At 34.7% G+C, this 21,074-nt stretch overlaps 1 protein-coding gene across 1 annotated transcript in view; it reads left to right on the top strand.

The window, feature by feature from the left end:
* Positions 1-19,208, top strand: part of LOC125276501 (adhesion G protein-coupled receptor A3) — a 160,000-nt gene extending 140,792 nt beyond the window's left edge. The window contains exons 16-19 of the mRNA XM_048204028.1: positions 4,004-4,127; positions 7,863-8,014; positions 15,141-15,236; positions 17,587-19,208. Coding sequence (XP_048059985.1) covers positions 4,004-4,127; positions 7,863-8,014; positions 15,141-15,236; positions 17,587-18,766 — 1,552 coding nt within the window. The 3' untranslated portion in view covers positions 18,767-19,208. The remainder of the gene's footprint in view (positions 1-4,003; positions 4,128-7,862; positions 8,015-15,140; positions 15,237-17,586) is intronic.
* The last annotated feature ends 1,866 nt before the right edge of the window (positions 19,209-21,074 follow it).

The following is a 21,074-nucleotide window of genomic DNA, read 5'->3' as shown; positions in this document are numbered from 1 at the left end:
TAGCCTTGGTGAGCAGACGAAACTTCTTTTAAAAACATTAAAAATCTTAGTGGTTCCAAACTTTTGGACTGTACTGTATATTTATTTTTTACTAGCTTGATTTATGGTCATTGAATGGCTTTTCTGAGATAAATGTGACGTTGCGTGGTATTGTTTTCAAGCTGATTTATTGACGTCCTTCTACAGTTGAAACAGTGATTGATCGATTACATGAGACGTGATTCATTTCAGTAAGTCGTATTGTATCTTTCAACATTCCTCCTGATGTTCATTCATGTTTATTTGGTGCTGTAACTAAAGAAGAAGAGATCACTTCACGAAGTGGCTTTTTTCCATCTTCATCTGTCTTTAGTGTGTAATGTTGCTGTTTGAGCATGAAAAATGTTTCCAAAGTCCCTCCAGCAGGAGTTATTCTCTATATCAGTGTCACTGTTTCTGAACTCCCTGAAACGCCTCCATTGTAGTCTTGAGTTTTCTTCCGGGAATGAACACGTCACAATATTCCTCATTTAAATAATTCATATTTAGAATAAAGGGGCGGGGCCTGGTTGAGTTAGTTAGTAGTGTGTTGAAACTGGCGGTTATAGTAAGAGGCGGGACATTTCCCAAACACGCTCAAAGCGCTTAATCAATCACAACACACTGTTCCAGCCGACCAATCAGAGCACATTGTGCTTTTCAGAAGGAGGGGCTTCATAGAAACAGGAACTAAAAAGAGTGTTACTGACAGACTGGGAAGAGAGGGGGAAAAAAAGGGGAAAAAATTGTTTTGTTTTTTTTTACATGAAAACCTATTGTAGTAGAGCCCAGAACAAAATTCAGACTTTGAAAAAGGGCATAATAGGTCCTCTTTCAGTTTGTTGTAGATGTGCTGGTGAAGGTTGCAGCTGTGACTTACACTTCAATAGTTCAGCTTTATTGATCTTCCATCATGAAGACACTCATGAGTCAGAAGTGGACGGCTTTAAACGCTCCGTCTGTCAGATTTCACATACTGTCACACTTCTGCTCCGCAGCTTTCATCTCAGTTTGCTGTTTGTTTTTCTTCTGACTGTTCGGCTGTGAGTCAGGCGTATCTCGTCTGTGTTTGTGAGCTGTAGACTTAGATTCCTTCATTTACAAGCCAGACACTTGAGATGAAATCAGTCCATCATCAGGGCTTTGGGGAAATCACACTCCAGCCACAGAATCGTCTGAACTTCGTGTCATCTTATCTTCGGCTATCCGCAAATGAATCTTTATTGAGTTCTCTAGTAAACATCTGGGGCTAATGTGTCTCTTTAAGAGATTTAATCTTGATGTTATGGCCTGAAGTTCACCACAGACATCCAGAACGCACTATGAAGTCTACTTGACTGTGTTAGACTGGATTGCTTGTGAATAAGATGTTTAAGTGTATTTGAGCTGAAATGAAGAATGTAAAAATGGTGTTTTTGTTTAGTGAATTCAGCCCTCAGTTTCTGCATGTACTTGAATCAGTCTGATCCTGTGTAAAAAGGACCTTTTTTGTCTTTGAAATATTAAATTATTAAACACCAGTGTTTAAAAGTTTGGGGAGAGTACCTTTTTTTTTTAAGAAATTAAAATTAATAGCATATTAGAATGATTTCTAAAGGATCATGTGACACTGAAGACTGAAGTAATGATGCTGAAAATTCAGCTTTGATCACAGAAATAAATTACATTTTAACATATATTCACATAGAAAACAGCTATTTTAAATTCTAATAATATTTCACAATTTGTACTGTATTTTTGATCAAATAAATGCAGCCTTGATGAGCAAAAGAGTCTTCTTTCAAAAACATTACAAAATCGTACTGACTCCAAACTTTTTAAACCATAGTGTATATTAAATATATGATAAGTTAAATATATGGTCAATGAAATAAGTCAGCTAGTCAGTCTATAAAAGGAAGTGCCACTTCAGTGTTGATGTCACAGTTGTGAGTCTGACAGGCGTATCCATCACAGCATGATTGTATTTGGCTGCTGATCCTGCCAACTTTATCAAGAGTGTAAATGGAAATGCTGTGAGACCTATTTAAAGTCCATCAGATCGTTTTTTCCTGCAGGCTGTGAGACATGCTTGAGTCTCTCTTTCTCACTCACTCTCTCAAACACACACACACAAACACACACACACACACTGGTAGGGCTGTATGGAGTGATGCCAGGTTAAAGCTCCTGACCCAGAGAGACGCCTCACCTGCTCATTCAGCCAAGCAGAGTGCATGATTTATGGGCTCTCAGAGAGGAAATCTGTTCCAGAACTTACAAAGACTGTGGTTTAAGGCGTCATGGGCAGTGGGTTCATGTGATTTTTGTAATGACTTTTAATTTAAGCTAAGCTATTAAGAAACTGGCCGTCTGGATCTACTCACTCTGAGAGGAAATAAAAAGGAGAGCAAGTGATTTCAGGTTGTAAAATTTGATAGTTTGGATCGAGATGTTGTGCTCATGTTGACATCCACTGTATACACAAAAAATATTTTTATATATATATATATATATATTATAGTTTTGTTTTTCTTAAGGAAAAAAACTCTCCCAAATAATGTTGCAAACTATACAGGGAACCCTCTCATTTCGTATACTACAACTAACAACAGAGGTATTATATTCAGCTGCTGTTTACTTTCAGATATAATAATTACACTCAAATAAAAACTGAAATGTTTGTATTAGTATCACAAAAGGTAGTTTTCATAAGCACTTGTTGTCTTCATGGCAAATTTACACAAACATATAATTAACAGTAAATAAGCTTCTCTCTATAAGCATGTTTTTCAAGGTATAACTTGTATTGAAGAGGAAGAAAAGACTTGCAATCTGCTAGTCTTCCTGAACTGAGGCATTACAGCGATCTGATGTCACATTTAAGAGGGTCAAAACGCCATTTATTGTTTGAATTTAATGATAAAATGGACATAATTTGAAAACTGAAACATTTATTCTTATCAGAAGTAACAAAGCACAAAGCTTTTTGCTATTATCGGATGGGAGGCGCTACAAATAATATTTGATGTAGGAAAAAAACACAGACCTGGCAACCCTGGCTTGAACTGCGGGTGATTCATAGGATCAAAAAGAGCCTGCTTTAACGTCACTATTTTTAAGCTGTTAATGTGTTAAAATTCAAAACAAGAGTGATTTTCTTCACACATAGTATGTATGTGTTGCAGTATGAACATGTTTTTCCGCACCCTTTTGATTGACAGGATATAATCGGCCCTGATTATATATATATATATATATATATATATATATATATATATTTTACATACACACACACACAATACAAATAAAATTCTATAAAAAAATTAAATTATATTATTTACAAATGTTTATAAATAAATATTTGATGTATTTTTAGTTTTACATTTTTTATATTTTTATTTTAAAAATAAAATAAACACTATTTCACTGTTTCACTGTATTTTGATATATTTTAATATATATATTATATATATATATTTTTTTTTTTAAATAAAATAAATTATATTATATAATTTCAGTTTATATTTTATTTTATATTTAATTTAAAAAATAAAATAAACATACTAAAACATAAACAAAAAAATGTATTTAATATTTTAATATTATCTTTTTATTTTATAATATATTTTATTTATAATACAAAAATATAAACATATGTACTAAAATATTTTTTAAAACATTAAAATATTTTAATTTATTGTATTTTATGACATATTGTATTTTCTAATATATATTTTATAATTTTTATTTTTAAAAAAGCATATATACTATAATATAAAAGACAAATAAAAGTAAAAATGTATACTCAGACCTCTTCTGTTGTCAGTAATATCTTTATAACCCTCCTCTGATGTCACGTGTCTGCAGTATTTCTGCTCTGTTGTGGTGTGTTATGATGACCTGTACGTCTCTCTTATGTACTCAGAGGCACATTTAGGGATTTAATCCGGTTTACACATGTTGACCATATGTTGTGTGTGTCTGTTTTATCCTGCTTTTCCAGTACAATCCGGATCAGTCGGAAGGGATGGCACATGCTTCTCAACTTCTGCTTCCACACGGCCCTGACGTTCGCCGTGTTCGCCGGAGGCATCAACCGAATCAAATACCCCATCATCTGCCAGGCCGTGAGTCTCGTGCCTTTTCATCTGCGCTCTCTTTATCTCCCCCTCTCAGATAGTCTCTTTCAATACATTGCCGCCCCTAAAAATCGATTATTCATGTTTAGCGGTGTGTACGGAGCGTGTTTCTGGTTGCCTCATGCATACGGCCTCTGACCTTAATGAAAATGCTCTACGGACTTGAAGTCATCTATTTAGATCATCATATATTTGCACTTTAGACGCTGTTGTGCCTTCAGGTGCTTTCAGTGGCGCTTTTGTCCCTTCAGATGGATGTGGACGTGTGACGCGACTCTATTCTCGTGTGCAGCGCTAAAGGGCTTCAGTCATTGTGTAGCACGACTGCATTTCATCCCACATTATGGACTAAAGATAAAGATGATGTTAAAGTTGGGGTCAGCGGGACGCTGTACATTTATATAAGTGCAGTGGGTTTGTCAGTGTGATATCTTGGTGTGTCTTGATTCGACTCTGAACCCTGCAGGCTTCACATGAATCTCCGCTGTAGTATATAAGAGCTTTTTAAACATATTCAGACATAGAAGGCAAAAATTAAATGCAATATTGAAAACTACACTTATATGAATTTCATTACTTTTTAATTCTACTTCCTTGAATGTGAATTTGAATCCTGTTTGCTACCTTGACTCATAATCAAATCATATTCAGTAATTTACTAACAATTTAATAACTTTATATAGCGTTTGCATGCTTTTGAGAGTGCTAAATTCACTAGAGATGCACTGATATTACAATTCTGACTGATATAATAAGCCAATTATGATTTTTACTTCATGCCTATAGTAGATTTGCATTAGAGCTGTCAAATGATTAATTGTGATTAATCGCATCCAAAATAAAAGTTTGTGTGTACATTATACATGTGTGTTTACTGTGCATATTTATTATGTATATATATATGTATATATATACAGTACAGTCCAAAAGTTTGGAACCACTAAGATTTTTAATGTTTTTAAAAGAAGTTTCGTCTGCTCACCAAGGCTACATTTATTTAATTAAAAATACAGTAAAAAACAGTAATATTGTGAAATATTATTACAATTTAAAATAACTGTTTTCTATTTGAATATATTTCACAAAGTAATTTATTCCTGTGATGCAAAGCTGAATTTTCAGCATCGTTACTCCAGTCTTCAGTGTCACATGATCCTTCAGAAATCATTCTAATATGCTGATCTGCTGCTCAAGAAACATTTAATGTGTACAATTGTACAAAATATTTGTGTACAATATTTTTTTTCAGGATTATTTGATGAATAGAAAGTTCAAAAGAACAGTGTTTATCTGAAATCTAATCTTTTGTAACATTATAAATGTCTTTACTGCCACTTTTGATTGATTTAATGCATCCTTGCTGAATAAAAGTATTAATTTCTTTAATTTCTTTTCAAAAAAATAAAAATAAAAATTCTTTCTATTCATCAAGGAATCCTGAAAAAAAAGTACACAACCGTTTTCAACATTGAAAATAATCATAAATGTTTATTGAGCAGCAAATCAGCATATTACAATGATTTCTGAAGGATCATGTGACACTGAAGACTGGAGTAACGATGCTGAAAATTCAGCTTTGCATCACAGGAATAAATTACTTTGTCAAATATATTTAAATAGTACACAGTTATTTTAAATTGTAATAATATTTCACAATATTACTGTTTTTTACTGTATTTTTAATTAAATAAATGTAGCCTTGGTGAGCAGACGAAACTTCTTTTAAAAACATTAAAAATCTTAGTGGTTCCAAACTTTTGGACTGTACTTATATAAAATATTTATGTGTAATTAAAACTTTATATAAATATATATGTATACATATTTCTTAAATAAATGCAGGTATGTGTGTGTATTTATATATACATGTAAGTAATTTATTCCTGTGATCAAATCTGAATTTTCAGCATCATTACTCCAGTCTTCAGTGTCACATGATCCTTCAGAAATCATTCTAATATGCTGATTTGCTGCTCAATAAACAGTTCTGAAGGATCATGTGACACTGAAGACTGGAGTAATGATGCTGAAAATTCAGCTTTGATCACAGGAATAAATTACATTTTAACATATATTCACATAGAAAACAGCTGTTTTAAATTGTAATAATATTTCAAATTTTTTACTGTATTTTCAAATAAATGCAGCCTTGGTGAGCAGAAAAGTTATTTGGAGCAGGAATGAAATGAAAGAAAATAAAGATCAAGCATCTTGCTCATCACCTGTCAAGGTCACTGCAGATTTACATGCGGTTGATCACGTTGTACTGGTTGGAACACGTTGTTAAGCTCTGGACGAATGGCTCCGGGTTTGTCAGGGATTTTCTGTCGGGTTCAGTGTCGCGGCTCAAGGTCGTTCTCAGATTTATATTTATTCATCTTCATGTGTTTCATCTCAGAGAGCCGCCTGTAGAGACGCTGGATTTGATTGGCCTTGGCTGCGTGATGGATGACATGGGAAAGTGTAATCTGTGTAATGGGAATCCGTTGTCAATCATTGTCTCCTGATGATATGGATCTTTGGAGTTTTGCCTTTTATCTTTCTCTTCTGGATAATTTCACACGAGTGTTTGTGAACATATATGTTGTTTTCACAGCCCACGCGGCTCCCCAGACAAACGCTGAGACGAGAACGCAGGGCAAATGTGATTATTTTATTCGCAGCGCATTATTATGACAGCGCAGCATTTCATTTAGATTACAGATGAACAAAATAACGCGACGACAGAGAGAGTTACATGTTCAGCTTAACGTTGATCTGTGTGTGTGTGTTGCGGTGTTATTGTAGTATCATTAAGATACTATTAGAGTTTTTTTATTTTTATTTAGATAGACTAGCCTGGCTGATTAATTGACCTTGAGATTATTAAGATCAGTCACTAATCATTTCAGTTGTTTTATGGGATTCATTATCAGGTTTAATGGTGATAAGACACACATGACATTTGATGTTACTGTCATCCAACCTGATGCGTTTAATGTGTTTGATTTGATAGATGACAACCAAAGGCAAAATTATCACTGAACGAAGCTGTTAAAGAGGCAATTATGTTTGTCTCATTTGCTTTTGCTAAATTGTTTCATATATCTACTGTTATAAGTTTGGGGTGGGTAAGATTTTTGTTTTTAACATATTTATTTTATGTTTTAGAAATAAGTCTCTTCTGCTCAGCAGAGCTGCATTTATTTGATCAAAAATACAGTAAAAATTGTGAAAGATTATTACAATTTAAAGTAGCTGTTTTCTATGTGAATATATGTTAAAATGTAATTTATTTCTGTGATCAAAGCTGAATTTTCAGCATCATTACTCCAGTCTTCAGTGTCACATGATCCTTCAGAAATCATTCTAATATGCTGCTAATATTTGCTGCTCAAGAAACATTTCTGATTATTATCAATGTTGAAAACAGTCATATTTTTGTGGAAACAGTGATTCATTTGATTTTTTTCAGGATTCTTTGATGGATAGAAAATGTAAAAGAACAGCATTTATTTGAAGCAAAAATCTTTTGCAACATTTTAAGTCACTTTTGATCAATTTAATGCATCCTTTCCAAATAAAAGTATTTTTTGTTTTACCATATTCATGTACCATGGTATTAACATGGTACTTAATATGCTGCTAAAAATAGCATGATCAAAAAAACATCTAATTTTGTTTTATCTGGAACTGTTTTGCGCCTCAAGCACTCAGCTGTGTGTGTGTCTGTGTGTGTTTCAGGTCGGGATCGTGTTGCATTACTCTTCTCTGTCCACTATGCTCTGGTTGGGCGTAACGGCACGAAACATCTACAGACAGGTGACCAAAAAACCACAGCAAGCACAGGACGGAGACCACACGCCTCCTCACCCCGCCAGATCACCCATGCTGAGGTACGAACCATTGCAAACGCACATATGCTCGTCTCCAGGTTTCATTGAGATGTCGTGTTGTTCTCGGGTTATGACACTTGCAGAGTTAATTTGAACAAATTAGCCACTTGGTGCTTGACATTAGTCTGAAGAGCAAATGGTCCGTCAAGATGAACCTCTTACAGTGAAGATCCAGTCAGTAAACACGAGACAGACAGATGCAGCGTCGGGATGTTGATTGTAACCTTCATGTTAACCTTCTGTCAGTGTCAGGCTAATAAGCCCAATCAATTTGTGTTCAGGGGAAATTCAACATGTGAATTAACCACCCGTAGAGAGAATAAGAGTCAGATCGCAGAGCAGCGTGTGTCTGAATCAGTGTGTGATGAATTTATCTTCACCCTTGGGCTGGTCAGTTTGGTAGTTACCATTTATTCCGCGGTATGTCTGTCTATAGGTAGGACTACTTTGTTTTATAGTTTGTTAATTGTTGAGTTCTGTTTTTGGTTGTTTAACACACAATTTTGTACATTTAATAACAATTTAGAGGAATGTATTGTGCGTATATATATATATATATATATATATATATATATATATATATATATATATATATATATATATATATATATAACACAGCTTTTCTGCTTGTTCTCTGATGACTGGTGCTTCACAGTTTTTAATCTGGGATTTTTAGTACTTCTGAGTGGAATGTTTGGGTTTTATTGTGTTGAAAGTAGGTCACATAGTGTTCTCTCCGCGGCAAGCGTTCAGAAACGGTCTGGCCTGTAAGACGTGAGTCAGACGCTGTAAACCAGACTGACAGAACAATCTTCAGCTCTCTGACGTGGAGCACTTCAGCACGATGCTCAGTTTACACTTCAGTTCTGCCTCTTTTCTACAATTAATTTGGTTCTTAATTAACAGAGAACATGAAAATGGTTCAATACTAGTGTACTGCACAGTATACATGTAGTCTAATGTTTCTTTAAATGTAATTGCAAGCATTCATATGTGTGTGCTATGGCTACAGTGTACAGCAGATAATAGTATAAGAATAGTGTGCTATTCTGAAAGTATCCATGAAATGGATCAATAGCTCAGTAATGTTTTTCCTCGTCTGTGATGTGCACTTCCACGAGTTTGATTGAAACTTGTTTCTTTCCAGAGTGATTCTGCTGTACGACTGCAAGCGGAGCGATTGTTTTTTCGTTTATCTGTCTTCAGAATAATTCTCTCATGCTTCAAACCTCCTGCTGTTCATTTTATTTCTTGATTGTTGGTTGGATCAGCACATCTATTTTACACTCTCACATCTTCTCTCTCTCTCTCTCTCTCTCTCTCTCTCTCTCTCTCAGAAGCAGTTTCTCTTTTAGTCGAGCGTAAGTTCATGTTGCAGCCTCATTTGAACATGTTTTCTGTGCTTAAAGGCTTATAGAACATCACTTACCTTTTACACTAACATGCTATTAATTACGTCCAAGTCATGTCAGGTTTGATTTAAGGCTAGACACCCCAAGTAAATAGGGTAAACAATAATCAGTTAAATAATTACATTAAGAAATGCAAAAAAAAAAAGTATATTTACAAGTTTTCTGAAATGTTATATTTAAATATGCAAATCATGCATTCACTAATTAAATATGCACTAATTTGCATACATTTCCAAAACTGAAATCTGAACACTTGATAAAGCCAGTTTTGGATATCCATTTTTATCACTCCAGAAATCAGAAAATACTTTCAAAAACAACCAGAAAAAAACATGCATTTTCACCATGTTTTTAGGAATAAAATGTTCTATAAATCAGGCAAATTATATATGAACAAACATTCAGAATATAGATATGAATAAAGTTTGGAGTGCATAAAGCTGCTGAAGTGGAGATTTCTGACACAAACTCACCGGCTTTAAAAAAAAAAAAAAATGTATTGTAACTGTTCAATAAAATAAACACTTAAATATGTATTTTGCATGTTTTCTTTCCACTAGTCTGAAAGAAGTTATGGAAGCAAAATAGACCAAAACTGACCGGTGCATGAGAAAACAATGGTTTTGTCTGAAGTGTCTTGCTTAAAATACTTTAAAAAGTTAATACAATAATACAGTAAAAAGCATTATAGCATTGTTTGTTATGACTGTTGTTCTGCTATTATGGTTAATTGTCAGCATGTTTTCAGCCCATTAGTCAGCAGATCCTCTGTAAACACTGCAGGTGTGATGAAGGTCGCAGACGCAGCGGTTCAGCTGAGAGAGAGGTCGCAGCGCAATGATCGCTTTGATTCAGCATGACCGGAAGTGCTGATATCCGACTGCATGAGTTGTTTGTTCTGTATGGAATAGTTTGACCCATCCATGCCACTTGTGGACTAGTTGTGATCATAATCAAGTGACTTTTTGCCTGTAATGCAACATTTCCACCCACACATCGCGTACATTAGGAGCCCAATGAAGAATTATTTACGCTTATATTAATTCTTAATATTAGAATGATTTCTGAAGGATCATGTGACACTGAAGACTGGAGTAATGATGCTGAAAATTCAGATTTGATCACAGGAATAAATTACATTTTAACATATTTTCACATAAAAAACAGCTATTTTATATTGTAATAATATTTCAAAATTTTTGCGTTTTTTTACTGTATTTTTTTGTCAAAAAATGCAGCCTTGGTGAGGAGAAGAGACTTCTTCAAAAAACATTTAAAAATCTTACCGACTCCAAACTGTTCAATGGTATCTAGATAGATAGATAGATAGATAGATAGATAGATAGATAGATAGATAGATAGATAGATAGATAGATAGATAGATAGATGCATCTATTTGATCAAAAATACAGTAAAAATTGTGAAATATTATTAGAATTTAAAACAGCTGTTTTCTATGTGAATATATGTTAAACTGTCATTTATTCCTGTGATCAAAGCTGAATTTTCAGCATCATTACTCCAGTCTTCAGTGTCACATGATCCTTCAGAAATCATTCTAATATGATGATTTGCTGCTCAAGAAACATTTATGATTATCTATTCTTTGATTAATAGAAAGTTCAGTAGAACAGCATTCGAAATAGAATCTTTTATAACATTGTAAATGTCTTTAATGTCACTTTTGATCAGTTTAATGCATCCTTGATGAATAAAAGTATTAATTTCCTTTAAAAAAATCTTATTTACCCCAAACTTTTGAATGGTACTGTATTGCAGTTTCCACGAAAATCTGAAGCAGCGCAACTGTTTTCAACATTGATAATTATAATAAATGTTTCTTGAGCAGCAAATCATCATATTAGAATGATTTCTGAAGGATCATGTGACACTGAAGACTGGAGTAATGATGCTGAAAATTCAGCTTTGATCACAGGAATAAATTACAGTTTACTATATATTCACATAGAAAACAGCTATTTTAAATTCTAATAATATTTCACATTTTTACTGTATTTTTTTTATTTTAAAAAAGCAGGTGAGCAGAAGAGACTTCTTTCAAAAGCACAAGTCTTCTTTGATGATTCCAAGGATTTGGTGATTTTAGTTTAATAAACGGCTTCATACTGTATCACAGGGCAAACAGCTTTTGCTGAAAATGTTGGATAATTTCATGAATTATGCAGCGTGTTTGGACGACACCCGCATGTCTGCACACAGAGGGTGGCTGTTTTAATCTCGGCCGAACCCCGAAGAGACGCACTGGGATGCTATTGAGATGTCAAAACAACCCTGAATCACAGCCTGAAATTACAGTCATTTGCTTGTATGTTATTCTGCGAGGAGCACGTGTATAGTTCAGTCCCTTTGGGGAATGTGTGTGTGTGTGTGTGTGTGTGGCGTTTTTAAAGCAGATAATGTGCTGACGCTGGTGTATCATTGCTTGCCGGGCCGATCTCATGTGATTGACTTTAATGCCGTCTGTCACAGGAGCCGATGGAGAGAAATCAATTTCCCCCACACACGCGCTGAATCACATCAGTGCCGGCGTCCTATCAAAGCGACCTTCCACCAGGTCATAGTCTTCCTCCATTTCTCAATGTCTTCAGTTGTGATTCATGAGGATGTGATTCTGAAGCTGTGCATGAAGAGAGGCATCATGGGAGAGTCTGTCCTCATTCACACAGTTATTGAACCGAACTGAATCAACACTGAACTGACTGTGAAGAATCAAATCTGAAACAATCTGTATTGTATAAAGCGCTATAGAAATAAAGCTGACATGACAGTCAGAGCACCACGAGCCGAATACCTTCACATGAAAATCAAGAAAGAAAGTCATGCAGGTTTGAAGCGACATTACTAAATGAAACTTTACGACAATGTTAACCCTTATTATTGTTTAGATGAAGTAATCCTGGAGTCTCGTGGAGGTTGTGCTTTGAAACACCCATGTTAAATGTCATGTGTTCTGCTCTGTAATGTTTTGTTGTGTTCGTGTCGCGGCTGAAGGAGGTCCATTTATAACTGATGATTGTTGTGCTTGAACTTCAGCGTCTTCAGTCTGCCATTTTGTAGCTCAGTGAATGTGGGCGGTAAACAGCAGGGCGAGAAGATTAAGTCTGAAAACGGTAAAAAGAGGAGAAGAGGTCATGAAACTGTGTGTGTGTGTGTGTGTGTGTGTGTGTGTGTGTGTGTGTGTGTGTGTGTGTGTGTGTGTGCAGAATGATGGCTACATTAGGAGACATACGGTCCCATGAAAGAAGCACCTCTATCAGGATGTGACAGCACTTTAACACACCCTCCCTCTCTCTTCCCTCTCTTTTTTACCTTTTGAAGATGTTTGATATATTCATTTATTTGCTCTTAAATAGTTTAAATTTTAACCAAACAGTCGCTGCAGTCTGATAGATTTAAAATGTTTAAGAAAAGTAGTAAAATATAGTTAAAATCTGAATAAAAAAAATCAAATGCCTGTTTTTCACACTTTTTCCTTAAACACATTGAAGAGCGATATTTAAATATGTTCATTTATATGCATCTGTGTTATTTTCGTAGTTATTATTATTATAGTTTATTAGTATTTCAAATTAGCTTTTGCTTTTATATTTCAGGTTTTATTTGAGTTTAATTTTTAGTAATTTTGTTATATGATTTTATCATTTTTCCTTAGTTTAAAAAAAAATAAAAAATAAAAAAATTCTAAATATTTAACTATGATATTTAATTTATGTTCATTTAAACGCATCAGTGTTATTTTAGCAATTATTATTATTTTCGCTTATTAATATTTCAAATTAGCTTTTGCTTTTATATTTCAGGTTTCATTTCAGTTTAATTTTTAGTAATTTTGTATGTGATTTTGTCCTTTTTCCTTATTTATTTAATATTTCTAAATATTTAACTATGACATTTAATTACGTTAATTTAAACATATCAGTGTTATTTTAGTAATTATTATTATTTTAGTTTATTCATATATTTTAAATTAACTTTTTCTTTTATATTTCAGGTTTCATTTGTTTAATTTTTTAGTAATTTTGTTATGTGATTTTATCATTTTTCCTTAGTTTAAAAAAAAAAAAAAAAAAAAAATTCTAAATATTTAACTATGATATTTAATTATGTTCATTTAAACGCATCAGTGTTATTTTAGCAATTATTATTATTTTCGCTTATTAATATTTCAAATTAGCTTTTGCTTTTATATTTCAGGTTTCATTTCAGTTTAATTTTTAGTAATTTTGTATGTGATTTTGTCCTTTTTCCTTATTTATTTAATATTTCTAAATATTTAACTATGACATTTAATTACGTTAATTTAAACGCATCAGTGTTATTTTAGTAATTATTATTATTTTAGTTTATTAATATATTTTAAATTAACTTTTTCTTTTATATTTCAGGTTTCATTTGTTTAATTTTTTAGTAATTTTGTTATGTGATTTTATCATTTTTCCTTAGTTTAAAAAAAAAAAAACATTTCTAAATATTTAACTATGATATTTAATTATGTTCATTTAAATGCTTCAGTGTTATTTTAGCAATTATTATTATTTTAGCTTATTAATATTTCAAATTACCTTTTGCTTTTATATTTCAGGTTTCATTTCAGTTTAATTTTTAGTAATTTTGTATGTGATTTTGTCCTTTTTCCTTATTTATTTAATATTTCTAAATATTTAACTATGACATTTAATTACGTTAATTTAAACGTATCAGTGTTATTTTAGTAATTATTATTATTTTAGTTTATTAATATTTCAAATTAGCTTTTGCTTTTATATTTCAGGTTTCATTTGTTTAATTTTTAGTAATTTTATTATGTGATTTTTCCTTTTTTATATATATTTCTAAAAATGTAACTACAGTATTTAATTACATTCATTTAAATGCATACATCAGTGTTATTTTAGTAATTATTAATATTGTTATTATTATTATTATTATAGTTCATTAATATTTTAAATTAGCTTTTGCTTTTATATTTCAAGTTTCATTTCAGTTTAATTTTTAATAATGTGATTTTGTCATTTTTCATTAGTATTTTTTAATATTTCTAAATAGTCATTTTTATTTCAGTTTTTGTTTAATTTCAGTTAGTATTGTAGTACTTGAACTTCTAATTTTCGTTCAGTTTCATTTTCATCTAATTTCATATTTTATACTAGTATGTCAGCTTTGTTATTTTTATAGTTTTAGTTAATGATAACGCTGATGCATCAAAAGCAGATGCAGATATTTTTACTAAAACATCTTAATGAAAAACTAACATCATGGAGGATGCACAGTTTGAAGAGAAATCTGCAGAGCAAGTTAAAGTTAGTTAACACTATAAACATGTTAACACTGTAGACATTTGAAGGAAACTCTAGCACCCCCTTGAGTCGTGGAGTTTAATATCACCACAGTACATTCACGTCTGTATACTTGTGTCGAGTTTGTCTTTCTGGAGTGTATATTGTGCACGTTTTCTTGTCTGTTTCTCATTTTGCCTTTCCTCTAGGTTGGTTTTGGGTTCCCACATCACTCTTATCCTGATTTTCCTTTGTGTTTAATGCTTCCCTCAAACAGTCCTGACAGTTCAAATATATCACTCATAAAACACTCTCTTCACTGTTGAAATCAGATGCTGTATTTTTAGCTTCAACATTGTGAAGCCACATCAAGAACGAGTGAATATGATCATTTGTTTGTGTGTTTTGTGTCTGCAGGTTTTATTTAATCAGTGGAGGAGTTCCCTTCATCATATGTGGCATCACAGCAGCCATCAACATCGAGAACTACGGCAGTGGAGAGCAGACGCCGGTGTAAGTAGCAACTAAATCAATCTTATATGTTCTTTTACAAGTTTGAGTGACACTCTGTCATATACTTGAGTCGCTCAGAGTAACATACTCCATACTAAATATGGAGTTCATCAGTTAGATAGTATATCTGAGTGAAACGGCTTCTGGAACAAGAACAAATGTAGGGCGGGGCTTGATTTTGTCTGTGGGGAATTGATTGGATGGTTGTGGTTTGCTATTGGTGGATTTCATGTGAGTGACAGGTTGCCCCTATTACTCTAGGGCGGAGGTCGGCAACCCGCGGCTCTTTAGCACTCCTCTAGTGGCTCCCTGGAGCTTTTTCAAAAATGTATGAAAATGGAAAAATATTTTTTGTTTTCATATGGTTTCTGTAGGAGGACAAACATGACACATTCTTAACGTTTTCCAATGCTGTAAAAATGTGTATAATATTAAATTTCAACATTTCTGTCAACGAAGATTTGCGTCATAGCCTGCGACACACGTTTCAGCGTGGCGCGAGGGTATGCATTGACGTCACTTTCCCGCCGAAAGCGCGCTCTCTCAGCTGGACTGAGTGGCAAAAGAACCTGCTGCGTGACTGGATTTAATAAGGGAAACTGAGAAAACGCGAGTAAAACAAACGATTACACTAAAGGTTGGACTCGAAAGTGTTTCTTACAACTTGTCAAATAAACCTAATCCATGGATATTGACATACAGCCAGGAGTCGTGTTTCCTGACATTTATATGTGCCTGATTTCGACGCCGGGGAAATACATAAAGCAAATCTGCCTGTGAATATTTTATATAACTACAATATAGGTAGGTTTAAATCCGCGTAATCACTTATATCAATGTTATATATATTGTCATAATGCCCAGCCCTAAAATATATATAGTTTTATAGTATAGTTTTTGTCAGTGTTTATTTTAAAACACAATTATGCAGAATATAAGATGGAAAAATTTTAATTGATGATTTGTCAACATAATATATAACAATACAATATATATGGAATGATTTTACCTCAAAATCCAACAATTTGATACAAAATGATAACTGCAAATCCATGTTTCTCTCCCTGGAGTCCAGCTGTTTCTGTGAATTGCACCAATCCATTTGCTTTTTTCTGTAGTTTTTAAATATATACCTCGAGAATACCTCATTATGTATTTGTAGCCTACTCATTTTGATAGTAGGCTAATATAGCTAATATACACTTACAGCCTGTGTTGCCTTCATATAAGGGTTATATAAGGCTTTTAATTTTTTTGCGGCTCCAGACAGATTTGTTTTTTGTTTTTTTTGGTCCAATATGGCTCTTTGAACATTTTGGGTTGCCGACCCCTGCTCTAGGGCATGAAAGGTTGCAGTGATGAACGTTGTAGTCGATCACAGACATGTTGTTGAGCTCATGAAAGCAGTGATCTCGTCATTGCAACTCAATTTCTGCACACTTAGCGAATGCTTTCATCTTCACTAATAGTGCAAACACGATGTAACTAAGAGATTTGTTGACTAAAACGGGAGTTTTGGTGCGATTCCAGAACTCAGTCACTAATAAACTCACGCTGTTTGATTGACAGCTCCAGTGATTGTAAAGGGAGCGTGCTTTGATCACTTTCTATGTATAATTTAATCACAGTTTAAATAACAGATCATTTTCATCCTACTAAGAGAAATAACGTGAAGTTGAGCGTTTAGTCACTGGTTTGATTTACTGACACACAGACAAAGATCATCTGACTGTACATGAATCATTAATATCAGATCAGGCATTAGAATGAACACAGTTACTGACATGTTGTTGCATTACTGTCGAGTCCACATCGTAAAAGTCTGTTTGCAAAGCCTGAGCCAAAATGTGATTGATTTACCAAAGAATCCACAGTGAAATGTACCGAATACAAATAAATAAAGCTCAACTGAGACATTCACATTGTTGAAAATAATAACCATATTCCTGCATTAGGATCCTTTGAAAGGTAATGTTATTTTAGTCCTGTGTCGCTCTTCTCTCCTCCTCATCTCACTAACACACCAGTGGGCGGGGCTAATGATGTAATGATGAAGTAGGCATTGATTTCTTCTGTGGAGGCGGAGTTTCACCTATTTATAGACACATTCCAGGATCAGTCATTCACTGGGTCTGGTGTCAATAAAAGCTTTTATTGGACTAACAAGGAAGTTTTCAGTTCTGAAACTTACAGGATATTCTTATAGTACAATGACCTGTTATATATCAAAAGCTCATGTTGATTTCTCAATTCATGACCCCTTTAAAACAATAATGATGTTCACAGATAAATCATTTATAATGAATACTGCGAATATTGTCCATTGAATTGTCCTTCATTGTCTTTGCAGCTGTTGGATGGCGTGGGAGCCCAGTCTAGGTGCGTTCTATGGGCCCGTGGCCTTCATCGTCCTGGTGACCTGCATCTACTTCCTGTGCACCTTCATCCAGCTGCGCAAACACCCCGAGAGGAAGTACGAGCTGAAGGCCATGAGCGAGGAGCAGCAGAGGCTGGCTGACGTCCACCAGGGCGAGCCGGGGACTGACGGCGGCCAGTGCCACGGCGGCTGCCCGGGTCTGATCAACCCCTCTATGCTGGCTAACGAGCACTCGTTCAAGGCTCAGCTGCGGACCGCTGCCTTCACGCTGTTTTTGTTTGTCACCACGTGGACGTTCGGCGCTCTGGCGGTAACGCAGGGTCACTTTCTGGATATGATCTTCAGCTGCCTTTACGGGGCGTTTTCCGTCACGCTCGGGTTGTTCGTACTCATTCACCACTGTGCAAAACGCGACGACGTGTGGCACTGCTGGTGCGCGTGCTGTCCCGGACGACGCCCGAATAATAAGGCTTGTCACGCACACGGCCGGCCCAAAGTCAACGTCAATGGCGACACGCACAGCCACTGCCATTCGGATGCGCTTTGTCCGGGGAAATCGATTCTGAGCCACTCGCACTGTGCGTGCCAGAATCACGTGACCTGCCTGACGCCGGTTTCGCCGTGCTGCGCCGCCCTGCACACGCAGCAGCTTCTGGAGGACGAAACCACCCCGCGTGTGCTGCTCCACGCCGACCCCGAAGGATACAGACCTGCCGTGCATCTGCACCGCTGCTTGAAGCCCGTCAGGACTAAAGCGAGACGGCATCGGGAAAGGGAACTGGCCTTTCGGATTCCCTCCGGTGCTGACGGCGCGAGCGCGCACAGCTCGCGCACCAACAGCCCGCACAGCCACATCTGCCACCTCGCTCACGAAGCGCACCACGTTTGCCACCACGAAGCGCTCGCGCTTTGCCACCACCACGTGTGCTGCGCCAAGGACGAGCTTCTGAATCCGCCGGACACGGGCGAGACCTTTCTGTGCGGGTGCGGGAAGACGGCGGAGGACGATCTCCATCACACCCACATCGAGTTGCATGCTCGCAGACAATCGCTGCCCAATCAGAACGGCATTCTCAAGGGAAGCGCGCTCTACCCCTCCGACAGCACGGGGAATATACGCACGGGACCCTGGAGAAACGAAACTACCGTGTAGTTCAAGGGCTCGACCGAACTCCAACCCTAGGATTTAAGAAAGGAACTTTTTTAGTACCATCCCAAGATTCATTAGCTCTTTCCTGCATTGTTCATTGTACAGGATGTTTGCATTTGCTCCTCGGATCGTACAAACGCAAGAACGAAATAACCTGGGGCCTCATTTATAAAGACGTGCATAGAATGATCCTAAACGTGAATGCTTGCAAAAGTTACGACAGTTTACAAAATATTTCTATAGATGATTTATCAAGTTCCGTATGCACAAAAAATGTTCGGAAATATATACATACACAAAATGTACTGTATATACGTACATACAATTATGTTAAATAAATTCAGTGATGTAATTAGCACAAAGCCGTTAAAATTTTTATGGAAATCATATGTGCGGTGGGCATTGCCTGGTTTCTGTACTGTGTGTGTGTGTGTGTGTGTGTGTGTGTGTGTGTGTATATATATATATATATATATATATATATATATATATATATATATATATATATATGTATGTATGTGTGTGTGTGTGTGTGTGTGTGTGTGTGTGTGTGTGTATACACACTCACACACAGTATATTAGTGGTGTCAAATGATTAATTGTGATTAATCGCATCCAAAATAAAAGTTTGTTTACATAATATGTGTGTACTGTGTATAATTATTATGTATATATAAATACACACACATACGTGTATATATTTAAGAAATATTTGCATGTATAATATTATATTATAATTATTATATTATATTATATTATATTATATTATATTATATTATAATATTATATTTATATATATATATATATATATATATATATATATATATATATATAAATATGTTTTTTTTAAATATATTCATGCGTGTGTGTGTGTGTATATATATATATACACAGTACAATGAAAACAAACTTTTATTTTGGATGCGATTAATTGCAATTAATCGTTTGACACCACTAATATGTGTGTGTGAGTGTGTGTATATATATATATATGTATATATATATATATATATATATATATATATATATATATATATATGTGTGTGTGTGTGTGTGTGTTTGTGTGTTTTAGTTTTAGTTTTTCAGGTAATAATAAATTAATTACACCGAAATGTGAGCATACAACAGTTTATTTTTATATTTTCATGTATATACATGTATATGTATGTGTAAAAACATATAAATATTATTTTTTCAGGAAATAATAATTAATTCATTATCAAAATGTTGCTCATTTGTGCATATAATAATATAAATGCTCATCATTATTGCCTATTTATTTTTACATTTTCATATTGTTGTATAATTGAATTACTGGTCAGTTCCTGCCTTTATAAATCCTGATTTGTTCCTCTCTTTTGGCATAGGATAAAATCCATGGAATTTAAGTGCGTTTGATAAATGAGGCCCCTGGTTTTACTTTTGCAGCATCAGAGTTGGAGCACATGTTTATTGGCCACGTTCACACTGCAGTTCAATCTGGTGTCACTTCTCTTATGGGAGTTTATGTGTTTCTTATAAACAGAAGTGGCAAACAAATGTATTTCTGTGCAACCTGTACAGATCCGAACTGGTCGTCAGTCCCAAAACTGCATTGTGTACGTGAACATTGTGTTCGTACCTTTACCAAACTGGTACATTTATCTCTACAGGTAACAAACATTGCCATAATTGGTGTGTGTGTGTGTGGGGGGGGGGGTGCGTGTGCGTGTTACGTTGTGCAAGTGTGTTTGAGTGTATGCAAACGCAATCAAGTTTATGTGATGAAAAGAAGCATTTCAAAGGATTTTGCCATATATTTATTTTCATAGATGTATTGAGGGTCCCTCAAATGTCTGAATCATTTCTGAGAAAAACTTCTAAATACATGAAAGTTCACCAGCAATTTTAAACCATCCATAGTCCATTATCTCAACATGCTTAATATATACTGTGAATATCAACTAGCGAAAACTTAGTAATACACAAAAAAAGGCCTGCTTCTGTCTAACTTCTGTTCTGCCGTTGAAATGTGCAATGTAAACAGACAAAGAAGCTCTGTTCCGAATCCTAGTGAGCGACAGCATTTTAAGGCGTCACATGTGAGGTTCAGCAACTGCGTGATTCTGCTGCCTTATAAGAAACCTAATTGTAACGCAGCACTGTATGTATACTGTACATCGTAGAGAAGTCCGTTCCAGAATGCATTGCTCTAAGCATCAAATAATGTATCCAATATGTCCAACCATTTAATAGAAATGTGGGTTCTAAATTTATTTCTTTCAAGACTAAAAAGTATTGATATAAAATAATCCAGACTATTTTACCCATT

Source organism: Megalobrama amblycephala, linkage group LG10 (genome assembly GCF_018812025.1).
Source record: "Megalobrama amblycephala isolate DHTTF-2021 linkage group LG10, ASM1881202v1, whole genome shotgun sequence".
NCBI lineage: Eukaryota > Metazoa > Chordata > Actinopteri > Cypriniformes > Xenocyprididae > Megalobrama > Megalobrama amblycephala.
Note: the sequence above shows the minus strand (reverse complement) of the source record. Positions and strands in the feature narration are given on the sequence as shown.